Source organism: Ranitomeya imitator, chromosome 1 (assembly GCF_032444005.1).
Source record: "Ranitomeya imitator isolate aRanImi1 chromosome 1, aRanImi1.pri, whole genome shotgun sequence".
Taxonomy (NCBI): domain Eukaryota; kingdom Metazoa; phylum Chordata; class Amphibia; order Anura; family Dendrobatidae; genus Ranitomeya; species Ranitomeya imitator.
In genome coordinates, this window is record NC_091282.1 from 333,516,382 (window position 1) to 333,541,230 (window position 24,849).

At 46.4% G+C, this 24,849-nt stretch overlaps 1 protein-coding gene across 2 annotated transcripts in view; it reads right to left on the reverse strand.

Annotated features, from left to right (window-relative positions):
- Positions 1-24,849, reverse strand: part of TCHP (trichoplein keratin filament binding) — a 52,946-nt gene that overhangs the window by 24,403 nt on the left and 3,694 nt on the right. Inside the window, exons 1-9 of one of the 2 annotated variants that reach the window (XM_069759330.1) lie at positions 8,057-8,173; positions 7,472-7,662; positions 6,934-7,144; positions 6,802-6,858; positions 4,567-4,635; positions 4,268-4,441; positions 3,382-3,494; positions 2,252-2,318; positions 876-1,048 (exon numbers count right to left, since the gene is read on the reverse strand). In XM_069759330.1, the coding sequence (XP_069615431.1) occupies positions 876-1,048; positions 2,252-2,318; positions 3,382-3,494; positions 4,268-4,441; positions 4,567-4,635; positions 6,802-6,858; positions 6,934-7,144; positions 7,472-7,662 (1,055 nt within the window). In that variant the 5' untranslated portion in view covers positions 8,057-8,173. Of the gene's footprint in view, positions 1-875; positions 1,049-2,251; positions 2,319-3,381; positions 3,495-4,267; positions 4,442-4,566; positions 4,636-6,801; positions 6,859-6,933; positions 7,145-7,471; positions 7,663-8,056; positions 8,174-24,849 lie in introns of those variants that run through there. The other variant, XM_069759320.1, reaches the window with a different exon arrangement.

Consider the following 24,849-nt stretch of genomic DNA (forward strand, 5'->3'; position numbering starts at 1 on the left):
TGAACTATCCCTTCCACAAGCTCAAAACTGAGGGGAGTTGTGGTCGCACATGTATACTACAGCTACCCTTTATCAAATCTCGACTATCATACATTTGTTACCCGTCCTGTGATTTGATGTAAATTGCTTTTAATGAGACAACCCCTATAAAACATTGTTTATTGCAGCAGAGCCATGTAGGACAGGGTTCAGTCCTAGCTTTGTAGAATTTGATTAGATGCATCAGCCTAGCTTTTTACCAAAATCAGCCCTGTGTTCACAAGGGGTGTCAGTCTGCTGGATGGAGCAGAGTTGAGCGTGCGGAAGCTGGTCAGTATCCAGCTAAAATGTTAACTGTAGCTGGTAGAGAGAAAGACGTGCAGGTGTCCATCTGAATGAAGACTGCACGGGTTACCTGGGAAAGCTGAGCAGTCTGTGTGTTGGAGCTGCAGAGAACTGTGTGGAATCTACGGCCTGTTCAGTGTGAAAGCTGCTGGAGCTCAGGATGAAGGGGATACCGAGTCTGGTGGAATTGGGCCTCTTCTGTGTTTGAAGTTTGTTTGGGGAGAATGGTCTGTACGGGTGAGCCCGCAGTGAATTATGTGCCCTGCTAAAGGAACTGTTTATTTGCGGAGATACCCTTGTACCCAGAAGAGGCTGTTTTTGGTTTTGAATCGCTTTGAGTTTTATGAAAGCAATAAAACTGCACCTGTTTAGACCAAACTACATTAACTGTGTGAACGTTACCCAATGCCTACCTGATAGCGTGAATCCCTACAGTATAATATCATAGATGTTTCATAGGTAGTCTTGATGAAGAGTCTTTTTGTTCCTCTTATTAAAAAAAAAACCACAGTACCCAATGCTAGATCTTTGTCTAAAGAGCAATTTGTCACCTGAAAAGGGTATCGAGCTCTGCTTCCCGCTGCCTCTCCAGGTGTAGCTGCTCTTCAATGACACGTTTCATCCATGCTGCATCTGCGGCTGCCTGCTCCCGTCTAGCTGAGCGCGAGCGTTGCCCCTCATCTTCCTTACTGATGAGGGCAGCTAGTATCTTCATGTCCATTTCCTAACAGAACAAAGATTGATTCCCATTGTAAAGACAGACTTAACATCGCATCGCAGCACACGGTGCTGAGCTGTGTGGGAATTGTCTGATCCAGCATTTTTACAGTAGTAATGAATCTGGTGCAAACTTCACTGTGTGTTCGACAGGAACACTGTTCAATAATAACCCTTAAAAGCCAAGCTATTCCTGGTCTTCAGGACCTCACAAAATGTAACAATTTTTCATCCGTGCTGGTTCTACTAGGATTTTACAGTAAATATACTACTCATATCTTACAGGGTGTGATGATGTGTGATCAGCGAACTAGTTAAAGGGCTTGTCCAGGCACACTTTCAAGCTCTGGCAAAGGGCGTGGTGAAGTACAACTGTACACCGGATGGCAACTGGCCAAGTTATCTGTACCAAAGTTCAGTAAGGATGGGCAGCACGGCGGCTCAGTGATTAGCACTGCAGCCTTGCAGCGCTGGGGTCCTGGGTTCAAATCCCACCACGGACATCTACAAGGAGTTTGTATATTCTCCCCGTGTTTGCATGGATTTAGTCTGGGTTCTCCGGTTTCCTCCTACACTCATTCTGAAAGGAATTCTAGATTGTGCGCCCCAATGGGGAAAGTGATAATGATGAAGTCTGAGAAAGCGAGGTGGAATTAATGCAGCTATATAAGTCAGTAAAATATATTAGCATGGGTCCTATTGCAACTAATGAGAATTATCCTTGGCAATAATACTACCCGGTGGGCAGTTGGATCTCTCCATGTGAGGTGTGAGGATGGGAGACAACTGTTATAATTAGGTCTATTCGCCATAGTTGTAGTGAGAGAGCAGCCGCCTCCTGCCACAGATATATAGGTACAGCTAGCTCAATTACACTGATCTACTTACTATTAAAGCAAGGTTACAGGGTTAATAAATGCCCACAGTTCTAGGAAATGTTTCGGAATAACCTGTTCCAGCGTGGGTATAATTAGTGGACCAGCCCCTTGAAGGGATCTGTCAAAGCAAGTCTGAACCATGGTCACTAGGACTATACATCCTGGGATCTGGTGCATTATATAATTGCTGTTCTGTGATTACTTAGGGGAAGACATCTTGTCTTTAGTAGAACATCTAAGAACATATCCATTCTAAGGAGAAAGCGAGAGAACATTGCTTGACAAATTATAATAAAATGCTCTGCAATTTCTACGTATGACACATCTCTTACCAGTTCTTCTTGCACCACTTGGGCTCTTCTCTTCATCTGTGCCGTGTATTGCCGACTCAGGAAGTGACTAAAAAGATCATAAAAATGTAATGAATATACAACCGCCTAGTCCACGTGACTAACCGCGAGCGACGGCTTCTTCACTGAATTCCAGTGTCGGCCCAACGGTGTAATCAGGCATGTCTGGACTACTAAGATGATAAAGATTGGCACAGGTACCATGGTTCCTCCACTCACAGTACAGAAGAGCTCGTCTTATTTCTTTGACGTACTGTTCACACACTGTCACACTGATTGTATCCTTGCCATCGGCAATAGTCTTTTCCTACATTATTTCTCAGCCTCGGTTCGCAGCTTGGAAGCTCCATCCAAAGTGGAGAGGTTTAGGAAAAGCCATCAAATGTGTGATCGGAGATGGCCTGAAGCGCACCAGCTCACAGATCATCAAAACAAACCAAGATGATCGCAATGTGGGGGTGATCATCTGATCCATGGAATCTTGAGGGACAGCATTTGGTGGTAAGTTTGGGGCAACAGCACAGCCCCATTCAATTGAAGACACAGCCTCAGGATAATGGGTGTCACAGTACCAGTACCGCGGTGAGATGGACCCTTTATTCCACTTATAGTGGGAGCTCCGGGGGCCGAGCTGATCACGGATGTCTGATCAATGTTCAATTCTCTATACAATGAATCCAAATATTTACGTTGTAGAATCACATAACTCAGTATTCGTGAAAAGTGAATTCAGATGACAATTGTGAAATAAAGCCAGGGTGTATTTGAAATAAATTCAGCTTTAATTTAATGGGACTGTCAGCACAGAATGACTGTTCAAAGCAAGTGCAGGCGCTCGATGCTCAATGGTGGCACCAGTCATTTCTATACACCTTCCCACCTGCTTCTTGTCCCTCTATCTCCACCCCCCTCTTCATAGAGCCAGAGGGTGGAGACAGATGGAAAGGTGTAGTTAAATGGCTGGCCCCGCCATGAAGCACAGCGCGCCTGTATTTGGTATGAACTGCCATTTTCTGATGACAGGGCCCCTTTAAAATGGTCAGCATTGGTTGTATCTACAGATTTTGCTGTACAATGCTTCTAATCCAGCAGATTCCCAGTGTGGCACTCACCCGAGTTCTGACTTTTTCCTCCGTTCCTCAGTTTTCCTCCGCTCTTCCTGAAGCTCTTCTACTTCCCACTGTTGTCTCAATAAAGCTTCCTGCTCTTTCTTTAACTTTTGAGCCTAAGTGATGGAGAGTTGGTGATAATTAGGTGTTTTATTAGGTATCTGACTATGGTTACTCCATTGCCAAGTGAAGTTAAAAAAAAAAATATCAATGTAAGGTTAAAGGGGTATTACCATCTGCAGGATCCTATCCCAATATTGAGCAATAATATTTGCAAATATCCCCATTAGAAATGTAGTATAGTTTTTCTGATTCGCTGTGTCTCTTTCCTCATGTCCAGGCATTGCAGGACCTCAGGTATCCATGGTTACGACCACTAGCTAACTGTCACTATATCAGTGGCTGTAACCATGAATACCTAATGTCCTGCAATGCCTTAACATGAGGAAAGAGACATAGCGAATCAGAAGAACTATACTACATTTCTAATTGGAGGTATTAACTAATATAATTATTATTACTACGTCTACTATAGGGATAGGATCTTGGAGATGGGAATAGCAATTTAAAGCTGTGTTTTACTGTAATAACTGCAAATATAAGCTCTGTAATGAAGGTAATATAATATGAAGCTACACATTAGTTATCAGGAATAACATTTCATTTCCTAAATGAATTATAACAAAGCACCTTTGCAAAAAAAAAAATTGCTCTACAACATGTAAAATAAAAAATATTGCAGCTTTGCAAATATCCTGTCATTTTCTGTGCACGCCTCCTATGCAGACCTATGACCCGGACTGTTGACTCAGTCCTAGAAGATAACTACAGAGTCCCCACGCATTTGGATGGAATGTTCCCATAAATTTGTATCTATCTGACATCTTACCTCCACGTTCCTGAACTTAAGTTCCTCCATTTGCTGCCGCAGGACCTCGGCACGCTCCTTTTCTGCTTGATGGCGTCTCTCCTCTTCCTTTTTGATTCTTTCCAGGGCCTCTTTCCTAGCGAGCTCATACTGGTTTTCAAGCCGCTTTTTCTCTTCCTCTTCAATTATTTTTTCCTACAAGGAAAAGTATTGAATTGCAGTCACATTTGTGCAATTGGAGCTAAACCTCAAGAAAGAAACTACACCAAACCACTTATAGTAAATTTGCAATAAACCAGAATAAAGGGCCCAACACTCACCTGATCCTTCTCTGTGACCTGCTCTTCCCAGGCATCAACCACATGCTTTTTATGTAGACTGGATTCCACCTGCACAGACATTCAGAACATAAAAGCTGTCATTTTCTGATAAGGGAAATAAGCACAACCAAAGCATATGTAGCTATGAGCATGCATGGGCTAACGTAAAACTAGCCATTTCAAATATATACATATGAAAAGGTGAATATAGGTCCTCAATCTACATGTATACCGAACATTAGCTCTGCCATGCTCGTTGGTACCCAGACGCCATCATCTTTGCCTGTTTCCAAACTGCAAGAATAAAGGTACCGTCACACTAGACGATATTGCTAGCGATCCGTGACGTTGCAGCGTCCTCGCTAGCGATATCGTCCAGTGTGACAGGCAGCAGCGATCAGGCCCCTGCTGTGCTGTCGCTGGTCGGGGAAGAAAGTCCAGAACTTTATTTCGTCGCTGGACTCCCCGCAGACATCGCTGAATCGGCGTGTGTGACACCGATTCAGCGATGTCTTCGCTGGTAACCAGGGTAAACATCGGGTAACTAAGCGCAGGGCCGCGCTTAGTAACCCGATGTTTACCCTGGTTACCATCCTAAAAGTAAAAAAAACAAACACTACATACTTACCTACAGCCGTCTGTCCTCCAGCGCTGTGCTCTGCACTCCTCCTGTACTGTCTGTGAGCGTCGGTCAGCCGGAAAGCAGAGCGGTGACGTCACCGCTCTGCTTTCCGGCCGCTGTGTTCACACAGACAGTACAGGAGGAGAGCAGAGCACAGCGCTGGAGGACAGACAGCGTTAGGTAAGTATGTAGTGTTTGTTTTTTTTACTTTTAGGATGGTAACCAGGGTAAACATCGGGTTACTAAGCGCGGCCCTGCGCTTAGTAACCCGATGTTTACCCTGGTTACCGGCATCGTTGGTCGCTGGAGAGCGGTCTGTGTGACAGCTCTCCAGCGACCAAACAGCGACGCTGCAGCGATCCGGATCGTTGTCGGTATCGCTGCAGCGTCGCTAAGTGTGACGGTACCTTAAGACCCTCACAGCAATCCAGCCAGCTTGTAGGCTCTGTAGCAAACAGCTAGTAACTGCTGAGCTACTTATCTAGAAAGCTAGCCACTGGTAAAGATGACAGAGGTGGCCGGTAACCGAGGCAATGAGCAGTAAACAAGAGAATTAAAAATCCCTCCATTCTCCATCTATTTTTGATGATGAGACAATCCCTTTAAGGTGGACATACACATTAGACAAATATCATCTTGAGCTGCCAATCTGAAAAGTATGAGGAAGTTGGGATAATTGCTCTGAAGGGAAATAAGACACCACTAATGTGTCTGGCAGCACATTGAGAATACATCCAAGGAGGAAAAGAAGTTAACCGATCAAGTGGGTTTTCTTTTATCATTTTATTGTTGCCATTTTTATTTTTTTCATTTTATTTATACGCTGTGCCACCCGTAAGGCCTTAAAAGACCTTTGAGGGAAGAGGGCATTTTAACATATCAATGCATTCTTCTTATTGCTAATTTCCCTGGTATATTAGCCCCAGTTACAGGGAAATTCCAGTCTCCGGCCTGCACAGAAGAGCTTACTAGATATTCAGGACCCTGCAGCTCCTCTTCCCTCCCTGCACCCAGTGATCACATGTTCACTGGCTCCAAAGGAGGAAGAATGGTCAGTCCTTCCTAAAGTGTGTACAATGGCACTGGTTCACCACTGTGTATACAGAGATTGATAAACCTTGTCTGGGAAGTCTGGCAGCAGCTTCCTGCCCCACAGCTACAAGTCCAACAATAACTTTACATAGAAAGTCCACTCCTCCAATACTGAAAAATCAGCATTTGAATTGATATGCAAATGAGGATGAAGAACTATGGTAGAGCGGAAGCCTATGTCACTCCAGCTCTATTCCCCCACCCAGCCCCGCCTCATCCTGCTCAACGGACAGCCTCTAAACTGTGTGGCTTCAGGGGCCGCTCAGCACAGAATAGAGTTGGAGTGACAGAGGCTCCTGATCTACCATAGCTCTTTAGCCTCATCTGCATATCCATTTCAACACTGATTTCTCAGTAACGGAGGAACGGACTGGCCATGTAAAGCTATTGCTGGGCTTGTTTCTTAAAGACCTACATGCGTATATAAATAGTTTAGTGTGCAAAATCCTGCTGACCCATTCCCTTTAAGCCCGTGCACTATTTTGAGTCAATATCTGTTTTACTAAAAGCTAGGCTTTTACCTCACGCAGCTTCATATTATTCTTCTTCCACTGCTCGTATAGTAACTCCTCTGCGAGCTATGAAACACAATTTTGAGTGTCAATTCATTAACCTTTGAACTGATCGGAGTAAGGGGAACAATGTTAGGAAACCTTTTTCCTTCTTTCCTCCCGTGCCGACCTCAGCCCGTCAGCCTTCTCCCTCAGGCTAGTGATCTCAGGATCCCGGTTTTGCGCGAGCTCCCGGAGTTCCTCCTCCAGTGAATCTCGTTCTTCCTGTAACAGCTTGCGAAGCTCTTCTCTACGTCGCTCCAGGTTTCTTTTCTTCTCCTCTTTCTGCTTTTCTCGATGGTAAGCGTTCATACTAAGGAACGTGTTATAGCAAATCATCTTCAGATACATGTTCTGCATTGACATCCACTGTTTTCACACACACACACACACACACACACACACACACACGTGGCTCTCAGGGCAGATCTCTATGTGCAATGGGCGTAGTAACAGGAAGGTGGGGAATAATAAGTGACCAAAGCAATCCATATGAATAGGTATGAAAGGTCCGGCATTGCCTCACTGTAATGTCACATTTATCTAATCATAGGGGCTATTATATCACCAGATACAAAGACCTCTGACCTGGAAGCACAAATCTCCTGGTTGACGAATGCAGATAAGCTCACATCCTTACCTCTGTTCATACGAGACCCGCGAACTCCACTGGGCCTGTTTGCTGCTGCACACATCGGACTGTCTGAAATACCGGTTGGCGGTATCCCACTCATTCCGGAATCGGGCCTCCTGCTCTCTGTGGCGCACTATCTGCTTCTCCAGCACCCTACTACGACTGTGCCACTGAGATGGGATTGTAGGTAATGCCATCTGGAGGGGAAAAAAAACACCAACAACGTCATGAGAACCTGCAATCATTCCTAGGAACACTAATTTCATGATAATCATGCACTCAAAACAGGCTGACAATCACTTGTTCGTCGGGTGAAATGATCTTTTGGTTTGCCCAAAAGATCATCGTTCTTGACAGTGCATTGCCCTGTGCCAATGGCATCTGCACTGCTGAGAATAATGGAGGCCTATGTGTCAGGGCTGTGGAGTCGGTAAGCCAAACCTCCGACTCCATTTCCATGACGTCGACTCCGAATCTCTGACTCCACAGCCCTGCTATGTGCGCCGATTGTTCAGTGCGCATCTCAAGCACGGTCTGCAGTCAAGCGTCAAGCTATTAAATGACCGCCGACCACCAAACCCGGAAACTGACCTGCAGTTGTTTAGTGCCGGTGGTCAGCTAGTGTAAATGGACCTTAAGCCTTGTGTTCATCATCACAATCCAGCAGCACTTGGCAGGAGGGAGGAATTAAAGAGAATTTGTCAGACGGTTTAGCACGCATAAACCAACTACGACTTCAGTTAAGGGACTTTAACGGAGTATTCCCATGTCCATGATCCTATCCCAAAATGTAGTAGGTGTAACATTAATAATATTAGCAAGTACCTCGAATTAGATATGTAGTACAGTTCTTCTGATTCGCTATTTCGCTTACGTCATACAGGGCATCGCAGTAGCTTAGGTAACCAAGGTTACGAGCAGGAAGAGCTAGTTAACTGTTACTATATGAGTAGTCATAACCATGGATAATAGAATTATTCTTACCGTTAATTCGGTTTCTAGGAACCTTCCACGACAGCGGTACTGGAGGATGTCTCCCCGCCCTAATGGGGGACAGGAAACACAAAGAGGTTAAATACCTTCCCCTTCCTGCCATCTCCAGTGTTTTTTCTGGACACAGTAGTATGTATAGTTACCACTTAAGTGCAGGAATCATCCAATAAAATCATCAGATAGGGAGGGAAATTAGTGCTGTCGTGGAAGGTTCCTAGAAACCGAATTAACGGTAAGAATAATTCTATTTTCTCCAGTCACCTTCCACGACAGCGGTACTGGAGTAGTACCAACAAATAATTTCTAGGGGGGGACAACCGCCTGCAGAACTGTTCTGCCGAAAGTTAAATCCCGGTTGAAATCAAGCCTGTAGTGCCTGGTGAACGTATGTACTGATGACCAGGTGGCAGCTCTGCAAATCTGCTCTGTAGAAGCGTCACCCCTCTCTGCCCATGATGTTGACACCGACCGTGTAGAATGGGCCTTCAGTGATGGAGGAGGTGGTAGATTCTGGGATGAGTATGCCAGAGATATGGCTTGTTTAATCCAGTTGGCGATAGTATTTTTCGTAGCCTTTCTGCCTTTGTTCTTCCCGGAGAGTTGAATGAAGAGATTTTGGTCAATCCTCCAACTCTCTGTTTGTGAAAGATAATGTAACACCACTCTGCGGACATCCAGAGTGTGGAAGGACTCTTCCTTCACATTAGAAGGATCTGGGTAGAACGAGGGCAACACTATGTCCTGACCTCTATGAAAGTCTGATGTTACTTTAGGTAGGAAGGTAGGATCTAGACGCAGGATTATACTATCAGATGTTACCCTTAGGGTACCGTCACACAGTGGCATTTTGATCGCTACGACGGTACGATCCGTGACGCTCCAGCATTGTAACAATATCGCTCCAGCGTCGTAGACTGCTGTCACACTTTGCAATGTACGACGCTGGAGCGATAATTTCATGACGTATGTGCGATATAGAAGCCGTTGGTTACTATGCGCACATCGTATACGATATCTGTTACACCATGCGATCATGCCGCCACAGCGGGACACTAGACGACGAAAGAAAGTTTGAAACGATCTGCTACGACGTACGATTCTCAGCGGGGTCCCTGATCGCAGGAGCGTGTCAGACACTGCGATATCGTAACTATATCGCTCGAACGTCACGAATCGTGCCGTCGTAGCGATCAAAATTGCACTGTGTGACGGTACCCTTAAGTAAGGCTCTTGTATGGATAGGGCATGCAGTTCTCCTATCCGTCTGGCCGAGGTAATAGCCACTAAAAAGACCGTTTTTAGGGTAAGAACCTTTAATGAAATATGAGATAAAGGCTCAAAAGGATCTCGAGTTAGACTCTTAAGGACCAGATTAAGGTCCCAAGGAGGAGTATTGTTGAGAACTCTGGGACGGATTCTAGTTGCTGAAGTAACAAAGCGCCTGATCCACCGATGTTTGGCTAGATCCTGATCGAAATAGGAGCTAAGTGCTGAAATTTTTACCTTTAAGGTGTTAGGCTTAAGACCCAACTCTAGACCCTTTTGCAAGAAGTCCAGAATTTTGGCAATATTTGGATGAAATGGATCAGGAATGTCTGGAAGATACCACGATGAAAACCTCTTCCAGATTTTGGCATAAATGGCATTTGTTATGGGTTTTCTACTGTTCTGGAGAGTATGAATTACTCCATCTGAGAGACCTCTTGCCTTTAGTATCTCGGCCTCAGAAGCCATGCTGAAAGATTCAATCTGTGAAGGTTTGGATGCAGCAATGGACCCTGACGAAGAAGATTTTCCTTCTGAGGTAGACACACTGGACCTTCCTGGGCCATGTCTAACAGGGCGCTGTACCAACTCCTCCCTGGCCATGTTGGCGCTATCAAAATCGCCGTAACTCGTTCCGATCGGATCTTCTGTAGAGTTTTCGATATTAATGGGATCGGAGGGAATGCATAAACAAGTTCGAACCTCCATGGGTGAGAGAACGCATCCATGCCCAGTGCTCTGTCTGTCATATTTAAGGAGAAATAAGTTTGCAGCTTGGCATTCTGACTGTTGGCAAAAAGGTCCACCTCTGGGATCCCCCATCTGGAAATCAGGGAGAGAAAGACCTCCTGGTCCAGACATCATTCTCCTGGATGCACATCCCTTCTGCTCAAGAAATCTGCCTGGGTATTGGCTGACCCCTTCAGGTGAATTGCTGAGATAGAGAGAATGTGTCTCTCTGCCCAGAAAAAAATGTTTGAGGCTAAGGTCTTTAGTTTCCTGAATCTTGTGCCTCCTTGATGACGAAGGTATGCTACCGTGGTCATGTTGTCGGAATATATTCTGACATGGTGTCCTTGAACAAGGGAGGATGCAGCTCTTAATGCTTCTTCTACTGCTTTCAGTTCTCTGAAGTTTAAAGAGCTTGCTCTGATGTCTGGGCCCCAGGTGCCCTGGAAATGGGTTCCCTCGACTATAGCTCCCCATCCCCTTTGACTGGCATCCGATGTTAGTGTCTTTAGTGGGATCTGATCCCAACTGACCCCCTTTTGGAGGTTTCGAACCCGTAGCCACCATGCCAGGGATGCCTTGACATGATTGGGAAGGCAAACTCTCTTGGAGAGAGAACTCTGCTGACCGTCCCAGGATGATAGGACATGGGCTTGTGCCCAAGGTACCATCTGGATACAAGATGTTAGAGATCCCAGCACAGACATGGAATGTCGTAAAGTAGGAGCCTCGGGTACTTCCGGTTCGCGCGTCCACTGTTTCCGGTCATGAGGAGAGGAGGAAATGCCGGGGAGCCGCGCGGGGACCCCGGCCGCACCACACCGCTCCGCTTTACTCCCGAAGGAGCGCGGGAGGAGCGGAGAAAGGGTCCCGAGTCCGCACCATGTGGGGAGACGGGAGCAGCGCCGCAGGGAGGAGACACATCCCGACCCAGGCTGCCCGGCTAGGTAAGACCTGAGTGCTCCGATCGCCGGCCACGGCAGCACTACCGCAGGACCTCTTCATGCCCCAATAGGGGACAGGAAAAACACTGGAGATGGCAGGAAGGGGAGGGTATTTAACCTCTTTGTGTTTCCTGTCCCCCATTAGGGCGGGGAGACATCCTCCAGTACCGCTGTCGTGGAAGGTGACTGGAGAAACCTAAGCTACTGCAATGCCCTACATGACGTAAGCAAAATAGCGAATCAGAAGAACTACACCACATATCTAATTCGAGGTATTTGCTAATATTAATATTACACCTACTATATATTGGACCTTGGAAGTGGGAATACCCCTTTAAGCCATTTTAAAACATAGCTGTGATCACAGATCAATTAGTCAAAGAGAACATGGAGTTTTATTGTGTAAATGAGCTGGCACATGCTCCGAAGGTGGTCACAGTTGTGGCACGTGCTCTAGCTGTCTACGCTAAACCGTGTTTCCTTGGCCTTGGTGTACGGTGACCTTGCTCATGCAGACCCCAGTCATGGCGCATGCACCATACCCTACCTGCTCTTGGCAGCGGCACTGTAGTAACACACAAGATTCCATTGTAAATCACAGTATTTTCCACAACGCTAGCAGGCTAACAAGCCCTCGAGGGTGGCATTAGGTGGGGATTAGTTTTGAGTCTTGGAGCTTTTGCCAAAGCAGGGAATGCACATGGACAAGGAATGATCTTGCATCTGTCACCCTATTAACATACGGTAATTATCTCCACATTGATATATAGTACTGTGAGCACAAAAGGTTTATCTGAGGGACTTACTGACCCACAGAAAAAATAACAATGTTTTGTAAGATCGTGTGTAATGTACAATGTTAGCACTCGGCAGCACTCGCCCGGTAATCGTCACAGACCACTCACGTGATTTGCATACTTTCGGTCTCATTTGTCCTCCACTTCTCAATGAAACAAAGAAAAGTGAAAAGGTCGTCATGTAAGTATGTATATCACACAAGACGATCACTGGGCAAGTGAGGTAGAGCAGAGTCCTAACAGTGGGTATATAAACACCGATAGGATTCCCGATCTTACACTACATCACTTGTTTCTTAATGGTCTGGACAACCTCGTTGAAGTTTTCTGAACTGTAGATGGAGGCGAGTGGCTCTGAAGATGTCCCACCGCCAGATGCCTGCCAGGACGCATGGACTTCTGTTCTACAGGGCTACTACATAGTGAATACTACATTCCTATGGCAGCAGCTGCCAGAGAAGAAATAAGCGGTCACCTGCACCTTATACACAATGGCCCCGATTCATCAAAGTTGGCGTTTTGTACTCAAGTCTTCATGAACATGTCGCTGGAATGAGATACGCCCAATTCATCAGGAGGCAGAACATCTAGTGCATATTTTATCTGCAATGAACAACTTCAAAAATGTACTCCCGCCAGTGCATGCAGTACTCTTCTCATTTGATACGCTGCCGATTGTGCAAGTTTTCCCACCTACAAAGAATGTAATATTTGGTACAGAAACCTTTGTCAGTAATTACAGAGGTCAGACGTTTCCTGTAGTTCTTGACCAAATTTGCACACACTGCAGCAGGGATTTTGGCCCACTCCGTACAGATCTTCTCCAGATCTTTCAGGTTTCTGGGCTGTCGCTGGGCAACATTGAGTTTCATCTACCCCCCAAAGATTTTCTATTGGGTTCATGTGTGGAGACTGGCTAGGCCACTCCAGGACCTTGAAATGCCACTAGTTAGTTGCCCTGGCTGTTTTTTGGGGTCATTGTCATGCTGGAAGACCCAGCCATGACCCATATTCAATGCTCTTACTGAGGGAAGGAGGCTGTTGGCCAAAATCTTGTGATACCTTACCTCATCCATCCTCTCTTCCATTTAGCGCTGTTGTCTGGTCCCCTTTACAGAAAAGCACCTCCAAAGTATGATGTTTGTTATGAAAGGCAATTCAGAATCACAATGGACATGGAGGTCAGAGCACATACAGTGATCTGACAATAACCCAAAATAATAGAACGAGCTCTGAGACGTGGGAACTCTGCAGACCGCAAACCCTAATCCTATCAAACCACACTAAAGGTAGCCGTGGAGCGCTCCTGACCAGAACCTAGGCGCCTCGTCACAGCCTGAGAAACTAGCTAGTCCTGAAGATAGAAAAATAAGCCTACCTTGCCTCAGAGAAATTCCCCAAAGGAAAAGGCAGCCCCCCACATATAATGACTGTGAGTAAGATGAAAACACAAACATAGAGATGAAACAGATTTAGCAAAGTGAGGCCCGACTAGCTGAACAGAACGAGGATAGGGAAGATAACTTTGCGGTCAGCACAAAAACCTATAAATAACCACGCAGAGGGGACAAAAAGACCCTCCGCACCGACTAACGGTACGGAGGTGGTCCCTCTGCGTCTCAGAGCTTCCAGCAGGCGAGAAAAACCAATAAAGCAAGCTGGACTGAAAAATAGCAACAAAATAACATAAGCAAAACTTAGCTTTGCAGAGCAGCAGGCCACAGGAATGATCCAGGGAAAAAACAAGTCCTACACTGAAACATTGACAGGAAGCATGGATCAAAGCATCAGGTGGAGTTAAGTAGAGAAGAAGCTAACGAGCTCACCAGATCACCTGAGGGAGGAAACTCAGAAGCTGCAGTACCACTTTCCTCCACAAACGGAAGATCCCAGAGAGAATCAGCCGAAGTACCACTTGTGACCACAGGAGTGAACTCTGCCACAGAATTCACAACAGATGTTTCCCCCACCATGCTCTACAGTTGGGATGGTGTTCTTGGGGTTGTACTCATCCTTCTTCTTCTTCCTCCAAACACGGTGAGTGGAGTTGATGCCAAAAAGTTCTATTTTGGTCTCATCTGACCACATGACCTTCTCCCATTCCTCCTCTTGATAATCCAAATGGTCATTGGCGAATTTCAAACGGGCCCAGACATGCTCTGGTGTGAACAGGGGGACCTTGCGTGACCTCCAGGATTTTAATCCATGATGGCGTAGTGTGTAACTAACAGTAATGTTTTGAGACTGTGGTCACATGACAGGGTCCATCACAGTGATCAAAATGAACCAATAGGAAAAATCTCTTATTGTCGCCAGCCGGAAGATCGTGGTAGGCGCACTGCTCATGTGCCTGCCATTTTCTTCCAAGAAGACGCCGAGGGCCGGTGGGGACTGAGGGGACCCCATTTCTCTCTCGTCTGGTATGCTAGATCAGGGGTCCCCAACTCCAGTCCTCAAGGCCCACCAACATGTCATGTTTTCAGGATTTCCTTAGTCTTGCCCAGGTAATAATTGCATCACCTGTGCAATGCAAAGGAAATCCTGAAGACATGACCTGTTGGTGGGCCTTGAGGACTGGAGTTGGGGACCTCTGTGCTAGATCATATTAGAGGAGCAATAAATGAATGGGAAATCAGACTTTTTTTGCGGTCGCCGCTATTCACCAAAAAAAAAACAACACCCAAATCATTTTCTCTGGGGGAGCAGAGACACTAGAGATTTTCCAGCGCTGGGGGGCGCTATACCCTTATTTCTCAGTGCCATTGAAAAGCGACGCTGAGGAATAAGTACCCTTGAATGCCACCATTAAAAGGCATATCGGCGGTCATTAAGGGGTTAATAAAAAAGGTACAGAGTGCAGCGTAGGAGGGCTTCTTTAAGCAAAACTGACAGGTCTGTGAGAGACAGAATCCTTGCTGGTTGGTAGGTGATGAAATCCTTAATTCATGTAATAAAATGTAATTTCATTACTTAAAAATGATACACTGTGATTATCTGGTTTTTATTTTTAGATTCTGTCTCTCACAGTTGAAGTGTACCTACGATAAATATTACAGACCTCTCCATTCTTTGTAGGTGGGAAAACTTGCAAAATCGGCAGCGTATCAAATACTTATTTTCCCCAATGGATACCATACTGGTGTATACTAGTGTTGAGCGAACGTGATTGGTTAATGTGTTCCCTTTTTGTTAGGCAATCCGTTCATGTGTCTAACAGCCACAAGACATGCAGTTACAGGGACTCAACCATATTATCAGTTCCCTCATCACCAATGCATACAGATCAGTATAATATAGCACTGGTATACATGACACACAGTATATACCTCATACAGGTGTACAATATAGCACTGGGATATGACACACAGTATATACCTCATACAGGTGTATAATATAACACTGGTACATGACATAGTATATACCACATACAGGTGTACAATATAACACTGGTATACATGACACACAGTATATACCACATACAGGTGTACAATATAACACTGGTATACATGACACGCAGTATATACCACATACAGGTGTACAATATAGCACTGGGATATGACACACAGTATATACCTCATACAGGTGTATAATATAACACTGGTACATGACACATAGTATATACCACATACAGGTGTACAATATAACACTGGTATATGACACATAGTATATACCACATACAGGTGTACAATATAACACTGGTATACATGACACGCAGTATATACCTCATACAGGTGTACAATATAACACTGGTACATGACACATAGTATATACCTCATACAGGTGTATAATATAGCACTGGTATACATGACATGCAGTATATACCTCATACAGGTGTACAATATAACACTGGGATATATGAGATGCAGTATATACCTCATACAGGTGTACAATATAAAACTGGGATATGACACAGTATATACCTCATACAGGTGTACAATATAGCACTGGGATATGACACAGTATATAACTCATACAGGTGTACAATATAGCACTGGTATACATGACATGCAGTATATACCTCATACAGGTGTACAATATAGCACTGGGATATGACACACAGTATATACCTCATACAGGTGTATAATATAGCACTGGTATACATGACATGCAGTATATACCTCACACAGGTGTACAATATAGCACTGGGATATGACACAGTATATACCTCATACAGGTGTATAATATAGCACTGGTATACATGACATGCAGTATATACCTCATACAGGTGTACAATATAGCACTGGGATATGACACACAGTATATACCTCATACAGGTGTATAATATAGTACTGGTATACATGACACACAGTATATACCTCATACAGGTGTATAATATAGCGTCCTCAGCAAGAGCCAAGCAGGGTTCATGCCGAACCACCGCACCACTGATCACATCTATACTCTGCACAGCCTCATTTAGAGACACGTCTACAATACAAAGAATGGGAAGATATACGCCTGCTTTGTGGACTTTAAAAAGGCCTTTGATTCAGTGTGGCACCCGGGCTTATTCCTGAAACTGCTGGAGAGTGGAATAGGAGGAAAGACCTACGATGTCATCAAAAGCTCCTACACCGAGAACCGCTGCAGCGTGAGTGTGAACGGCAAAAGAACGGCCTATTTCCAGCAGAGCCGCGGAGTCAGACAAGGCTGCAGCCTAAGTCCAACGCTCTTCAACATCTACATCAACGAGCTGGCTACCGCCCTGGAATCCTCCTCAGCACCAGGACTCACCCTCCACGACGCTCAGGTGAAATTCCTGCTGTACGCAGATGACCTGCTGCTGCTGTCACCAACCGAGAAAGGCCTCCAGAACAACCTGAAAATCCTAGAGAAATTCAGCTCCACCTGGGCTCTACCAGTCAACCTAACCAACACCATGGTGTTCCAGAGGAGAAAGAGAAGATCAGACCAACACCCATCATTTATCCTCAACAACTGCGACCTCACAGGAACAGACAAATATACCTACCTGGGCCTAGAGATTCACCGGTCAGGGAGCTTCAAACAAGCCATAGAGACCCTGAAAGACAAGGCCTGCAAAACCTTCTATGCCATCAGAAGGACACTCTACCATCTGAAGCCACCAGTGAGGGTCTGGCTAAAAATCTTCGATTCCATCATCGCCCCAATCCTCCTGTATGGCAGCGAAGTCTGGGGTCCTCACACCTACCCAGACTGGTCAAAGTGGGATTCCAGTCCAACAGAAATATTCCACCTGGAATTCTGCAAGCACCTTCTCCAGGTCCATCGGAGCACCTCCAACAGTGCTTGTCGGGCCGAGCTGGGCAGATTCCCTCTACACCTAACAGTTCTAAAGAGGGCGCTGTCATTCCGGGCTCACCTGCATAGGAGCAATCCAAGCTCCCATCACCATAAAGCCCTGATACATGTAGGTGAAACAGAAAAACCAGAACCCTTAGAACAGCCCAGCCAAACCCAACCGGACCAGAACACCAATCACAACAACCTGACAAAAGCCGGAATCAGGAAGATGGCAGACGAAGGCCAGGAGAGGTATGTCAGTGACTGGAAGAATGATATCATCAGCTCACAGAAACTGACCATGTACCGGAGCCTACAGAGAGACTACAGACTGGCGCCATATCTGGAGAAACTCCCGGACCCCAGAGACCGCCAGATCCTGAGCCGATATAGACTCAGCGCCCACAGTCTGGCCATCGAATGTGGCCGACACAGGCAGAGCTACAAGCCCAGGGAGGAAAGACTGTGCCAACACTGTGACCAGGAGGCCATAGAGGACGAAACCCACTTCCTGCTACACTGCTCCAAATACTCAGCAGTGAGGGACACTCACTTCAGGAGACTCTCACATCTCTTCCCAGACTTCATCACCATGAAGGAGGAAGAGAAATACGTACGCTACTCACCTGGTAGCAGTGTTTTTTCAGGAGCCATGACAGCACAACGAGAGAGGGGATCCGCCCTTCAGGGACAGGAAACCTACAGACATAAAAAGGGCGGTACCTCTCTCCCACGTCAGTTGTTTCCAGAGCATGAGAGGACCACCTTGGTTAGTAACACAGATGCAGCATGTATATAAACACATTTTATTATGCCAGTGAACATGGAATATAACGCAAAAACCAACAGGGTGTTGAAACATCCAAAATTATAGGGTAGGGAATTTAAGGGTGCTGTCATGGCTCCTAAAAAAACACTGCTACCAGGTGAGTAGCGTACGTATTTATTCAGTCGCCATGACAGCACAACGAGAGACTTTCAGAGACGAAAGATTTAGGGGGTATAATAGCTTCTAGCACTCTTCTCCCAAACGTAAGGTCTGAGGAACTACCCAGATCTAATCTGTAGTGTCTAAGAAAGGTAGAAGGGGAAGACCATGTGGCCGCCTTACATATGTCTTCGATTGACACTTCTGACCTCTCCGCCCAGGAAGATGCCATGGCCCGCGTGGAGTGTGCCTTTATACCATCTGGAACTTCGTTGCCACCTGTGGTATAAGCGAGAGAGATCGCCTCCCTAATCCATCTGGCTAGAGTGTTTTTAGATACTCTAAGACCCTTCCTTACCCCTTGATAGGCTACAAATAAAGAGTTATCTTTTTTCCAGGAATCTGAAACTGCAATATATCTAAGGAGGCATCTCCTCACATCTAAGCAATGGAATTTACGCTCTTTATCGTTAGCAGGGTTGGAGCAAAAGGAGGGTAGGACTACCTCCTGAACCCTGTGAAATTTAGACGCAACTTTAGGCAGATATAGGGGATCGGGTTTCAATATGACCCTATCCTCCCTAACCTGCATGTATGGTGGATGTCTGGAGAGTGCCTGCAGATCACTAAGCCTTCTAGCAGATGTGAGAGCAACCAACAGGGCTGTTTTGATTGACAGGATGTTCACAGGAATAGTATCAATGGGCTCGAAAGGGGCTAGCGTTAGGGCTGAGAGTACTAAATTTAGGTCCCATGGGACTAGCCTTTGTTTAATAATTGGTCTAGACCTGGTGACTGCTTTAAAGAATCTAGAAATCCAGTGATTACTGGCTAAATTAAGATTATATAACGCTCCTAGCGCTGACACCTGAACTCTAAGAGTACTTGTGGCCAAGCCCATTTCCAGGCCTTTTTGTAAAAATTCAAGAATCTGGTTAATACATGGTTCTTGGTCAATTTGAGCCCCTGAAAATGATAAAAATTTTCTCCATACCCTCACATAAATGCCCGTTGTAGAGGGTTTCCTACTTTTAAGGAGAGTATTTACCAGATTCTGAGAGAACCCTTTCCCCCTCAGTAAGGACCTCTCAAGTTCCATGCCGCTAGGTGTAAGTTGGCTACTTGAGGATGGAGGATTGTTCCCTGGGAGAGCAGATCTGGTAGCTCTGGAAGAATCCATGGTTGGCAGACAGACATCTTCCTCAGCCAAGGAAACCAAGCCCTCTTGGGCCAAAATGGAGCTATCAAGATTACCCGGGCCTTGTCCTCCCGAATCTTCCTCAGAACTAGGGGAATCAGATTTAGAGGGGGAAAAGCATACGCGAGCCTGAAGTGCCAAGATATCAGCAGAGCGTCCACAGCGTATGGGTTGTCTTTTGGATTTAGGGAGCAGAATTGGTGTAATTTTTTGTTCTCTCTGTTGGCAAAAAGGTCTATCTCCGGACAACCCCATAACTGAATGATCTGACTGAAAATGGCTGGATTTAACGACCACTCTCCCTGTCTGAGCATGTTGCGGCTTAGATAGTCGGCTTTGGCGTTGATACTTCCTTTTATATGAAGCGCCGTCAGGGAGAGAAGATGTACTTCGGCCACCTGAAAGATATGATTTGCGACCTCCATCAATGTACTGGATCGCGTGCCACCTTGACGATTAATGTAGGCCACAGTTACCCGATTGTCTGACAAAAGCCTGACGTGTCGACCCTGTAGGGGTACAAGGAATCTATTTAAGGCATGTTTTACTGCCAACAGTTCTTTCAAGTTGGAGGAAGAGTCCTGTTCAGACTGAGACCATAGTCCCTGAACCCAATCCTCCCCTAAGTGAGCCCCCCACCCCTTGGGGCTAGCGTCCGTAGTCAACACTCTAGATATGTGATTTATCCAAGGGACCCCCCTGTGTAGATTCGAAGTGTGAGTCCACCAACCAAGCGAATGTACAGTCTCCGCAGAAAGTGTGAATTTACTGTCGAGGTGAGCTCTTAGACGACGGGAATTGTGTAACACGTCCCACTGTAAAGCCCTCGTGTGGAACTGTGCCCAGAGAACTGCCGGGATGCAGGACGTAAGAGAACCCAAGATTGACATCGCACTCCTGACCGATACTAAGGGATTATTTATTGCCCTGGTGACCAACTGCTTAATCTTAGCAACTTTTGTGTCCGGCAGGCGACATTCCTGCTGACTAGAGTCTATAACATATCCCAGGAATTCTTGTACTTTTCGGGGTTGAAGGCGCGATTTTTTTATATTGACCATCCAGCCCAATTTGTGTAACGCATCCATGACTTTCTGTAGTTGGTCTGTGCAATGCGACTCAGAATGACCCACAATTAGCAAATCATCCAGGTAAGGGACTATTAATATATCCTGTTCATGCAAGTGCGCCATAACCTCCACCATGATTTTTGTGAACACCCTGGGTGCAATTGCGACTCCGAATGGAAGTGCCTGATATTGAAAGTGTTCTACTGTGCCAGCTAGTGAAACCGCCACCCTAAGAAATTTCTGATGATCAATATGAATTGGTACATGGTAATAGGCGTCTTTGAGATCTAAGACAACCATAAAACAGTGGTGAAAGAGTAATTTTATTGCTGTCTTGACCGACTCCATTTTGAAGGAGGGTATCAACAGAAAATTATTCAGGCCTTTTAAATTAATAATGGTGCGATATGAACCATCAGGTTTTTTGACCAGGAACAGAGGGGAATAAAACCCCCTACCTTCCTCGCCTGCAGGGACTTTGACTAGAACATTCTTCTGTTGGAGCTCCCGGACCTCAGACTCCAGCGCCAACTGCTCTGTAGAGGAGGAACGAACAGGTGTTATCATAAATTTGTCCCGAGGAGTATGGTGGAAGTCAAAGGTTAGGCCTTTCTCTACAATGCCTAGAATCCATGGATTGTTTGTAATCCGCACCCAGGCTGGGTAGAAGGCCGAAAGCCTACCCCCCACCTGGTCCGCTAGTCATTGTGGTTTCTTAACCTCTCGTGAAGGATTAAACATAAATCCTCTACCCCTCCTTCTGCTGTTGTCATATCTAGTAGATTCTCTGTTGGAGTCTCTATATGGTCTTCTGCGGTTGGACCATCCTCTATTATAGTCCCGTCTGTAGAAGGGTCTTCCTAGGAAGGGAAAGCGTTTTTTATTATCCCCTGCTTTTTCCAATAGCTCGTCTAGGACCGGTCCGAACAAGTGAGCTCCTTCACAAGGAATGCTACATAATTTTGTTCAAGCTTGTAAGTCCCCTGGCCAGCATTTTATCCATAGCGCTCTCCTGGCTGCATTGGATAATACCGAGGACCTGGCGGCCAACCTGACCGAATCTGCTGAAGCATCTGAAAGGAAGGCTGCGGCATCCTGGATTATGGGCATGGAGGACAATATTTCCGACCTAGGGACTTTATCTCTGAGCTGATCTTCGAGGTGACCCAACCATACCATCAAGGATCGAGCGGTACAAGTGGCTGCTATAGCTGGCCTCAAGGACCCTGCTGAAGTCTCCCAAGCTCCTTTAAGGAAGATGTCGGCTTTCCTATCTAACGGGTCTTTCAAATTCCCCAAGTCGTCGAAGGGGAGAGACGTTTTTTTGCATGCCTTAGCGACTGCTGCATCCAGCTTCGGGACTTTATCCCATGAGGACGAAGCCGCTTCCTCAAAGGGATACCTTCTTTTAAAGGCTGGCGGAAGCGACCCCTTCCTTTCTGGTTTCTTCCATTCTTTTGAGATTAACGACTTGATTTTGTCAATCACTGGAAAGGCTCTTCGGGATTTTCGCTCAATACCCCTGAACATAACATCCTGAATGGAACATTCCGACTGGGTATCTTCTATCCCCATTGTGCTGTTAACTGCTTTGACCAGATGGTTAACCCTATCTAGGGACAAACAGGCTCGAGTAGACTCCTGATCCTCAGAGGAGGAAGTAGACGGAAGAGACCCTGAGCTCAGCTCACCCGAGTCCGAATCTACCTCAGATAAAGGGGATGATCTTTTAGCTTCTGCTCCCCGAGACTTGGATCTCTCGGCACCTTTAATTTCCTGTCTCACCATCTCTCTTATTGTAGAGGTCAGATCAGGCGCTTCCTCCTCCAGTAGACGTTGAATACATATTTTACATAATTTTTTCGAATGCCCATCTGGAAGCGGCTCTGCACATTCGGCACACTGCCTATGTTTGGCTTTGGACAAACTTTTCCTCCCCTGATAGAGGAAAAAAGACAAGGGGAACACAATCATCACTAAGTGGACTTTCACGAAGCTCACTTACCCCGTCCAGTAATGAGTGGTACCGTAGATGGGGGGTCCTTCGTAGCCGGCAAATCCTTACGGCTTGAGGACTTTGGTATAGAGATCCGTGCCTCCTTAGCTCCACCAGCGCGGCTACTGCCACTAGACCGACGCTGGGAGCTTCTACGAGGCTTATCTGACTGCTGCTGCGGCTCCTGCTGCTGCTGCTGGCTGATAGTTCCTTCTGGCGACTCCATTATGGAATGGGTGAGGAACTCTGATCATCCCAGCTTGCCGCCTTAAATACCCCCAAGGTACCGCCCCCAGATGGGGGCCAGCAGGGAATCCCAGGTGGTCATTAATCGTCCGCAGCTGCGCTGCGCTACCCCTCCCCGAAGCCCCGACCGTTCCCGCAGCTGGGCGCCGCCATTAGCCGGAGATGACGCTACTGCGCATGCCCAGCCGCGTCATCCGGACACGCCCCCTTCAGGACGCGGCGGCGGCGCCAAGCCGACACGCGGACCAGGACGCCAGCAGACCCCCTCCGGACCAATGCCGCGTCCCTGCCCGGAACAGCATGACTCCTGGGACCCCAAGTAGCCAAGCACCTCTTCATAGGTACCTCTGCGCTGCGGACGCCCGAGAAGCTAGCCTATGTCAGAGGCTGCTTCCTCCTGCTGCCACCTACACCGCGCAGTGCCCCTGCCGTGTGGTGCTTCCTGCCTCCTGGACGGGCCGAGGTAGGGGACCCCCGCTACCTGTACCGGGCCGCCAGGAGTGGGGAGTCTTCTTAACTTCGACCCTCTTCTCAGGGCCTGTCTGAAAGAGGTTCCGCTGTCAGGGACAGGAAACCAAACTGACGTGGGAGAGAGGTACCGCCCTTTTTATGTCTGTAGGTTTCCTGTCCCTGAAGGGCGGATCCCCTCTCTCGTTGTGCTGTCATGGCGACTGAATAAAACATATATCCTGCTGGGAGAAGAAGAGAGAGCGGTGGAGATAGCAGCGCGGTATGTGAGCGAATGTCATAGACTGCGAGAAAGAGAACTATGATGCCATGGACTACAGCCCCCACAATGGATCTGCCCCATCCACCTCCCCTATGCCATGGACTATAGCCCCCACCCTGGATCTGCCCCCATCCACCTCCCCTATGCCATGGACTATAGCCCCCACAAGGGATCTGCCCCATCCACCTCCCCTATGCCATGGACTATAGCCCCCACCCTGGATCTGCCCCCATCCACCTCCCCTATGGCATGGACTATAGCCCCCATCCACCTCCCCTATGCCATGGTCTATAGCCCCCACAATGGATCTGCCCCCATCCACCTCCCCTATGCCATGGACTATAGCCCCGACAATGGATCTGCCCCATCCACCTTCCCTACAGCTCCTACCCAACATCCCCACAGTCCCTATCCCTATTGCCTTTATACACTTGCTTTGGCAAAACTGATGTGTATTTGGTCCTGCCAATAAAGCTTCTTTGAATCTTGAATATAGCACTGGTATACATGACATGCAGTATATACCTCATACAGGTGTACAATATAGCACTGGGATATGACACACAGTATATACCTCATACAGGTGTATAATATAGCACTGGTATACATGACATGCAGTATATACCTCATACAGGTGTACAATATAGCACTGGGATATGACAGTATATACCTCATACAGGTGTATAATATAGTACTGGTATACATGACACACAGTATATACCTCATACAGGTGTACAATGTAACACTGGTACATGACACACAGTATATACCTCATACAGGTGTATAATATAGCACTGGTATACATGACATGCAGTATATACCTCATACAGGTGTACAATATAGCACTGGGATATGACACACAGTATATACCTCATACAGGTGTATAATATAGCACTGGTATACATGACATGCAGTATATAACTCATACAGGTGTACAATATAGCACTGGGATATGACACATAGTATATACCTCATACAGGTGTATAATATAGCACTGATATACATGACATGCAGTATATACCTCATACAGGTGTACAATATAGCACTGGGATATGACACAGTATATACCTCATACAGGTGTATAATATAGTACTGGTATACATGACACACAGTATATACCTCATACAGGTGTACAATATAGCACTGGGATATGACACACAGTATATACCTCATACAGGTGTACAATATAGCACTGGGATATGACACACAGTATATACCTCAT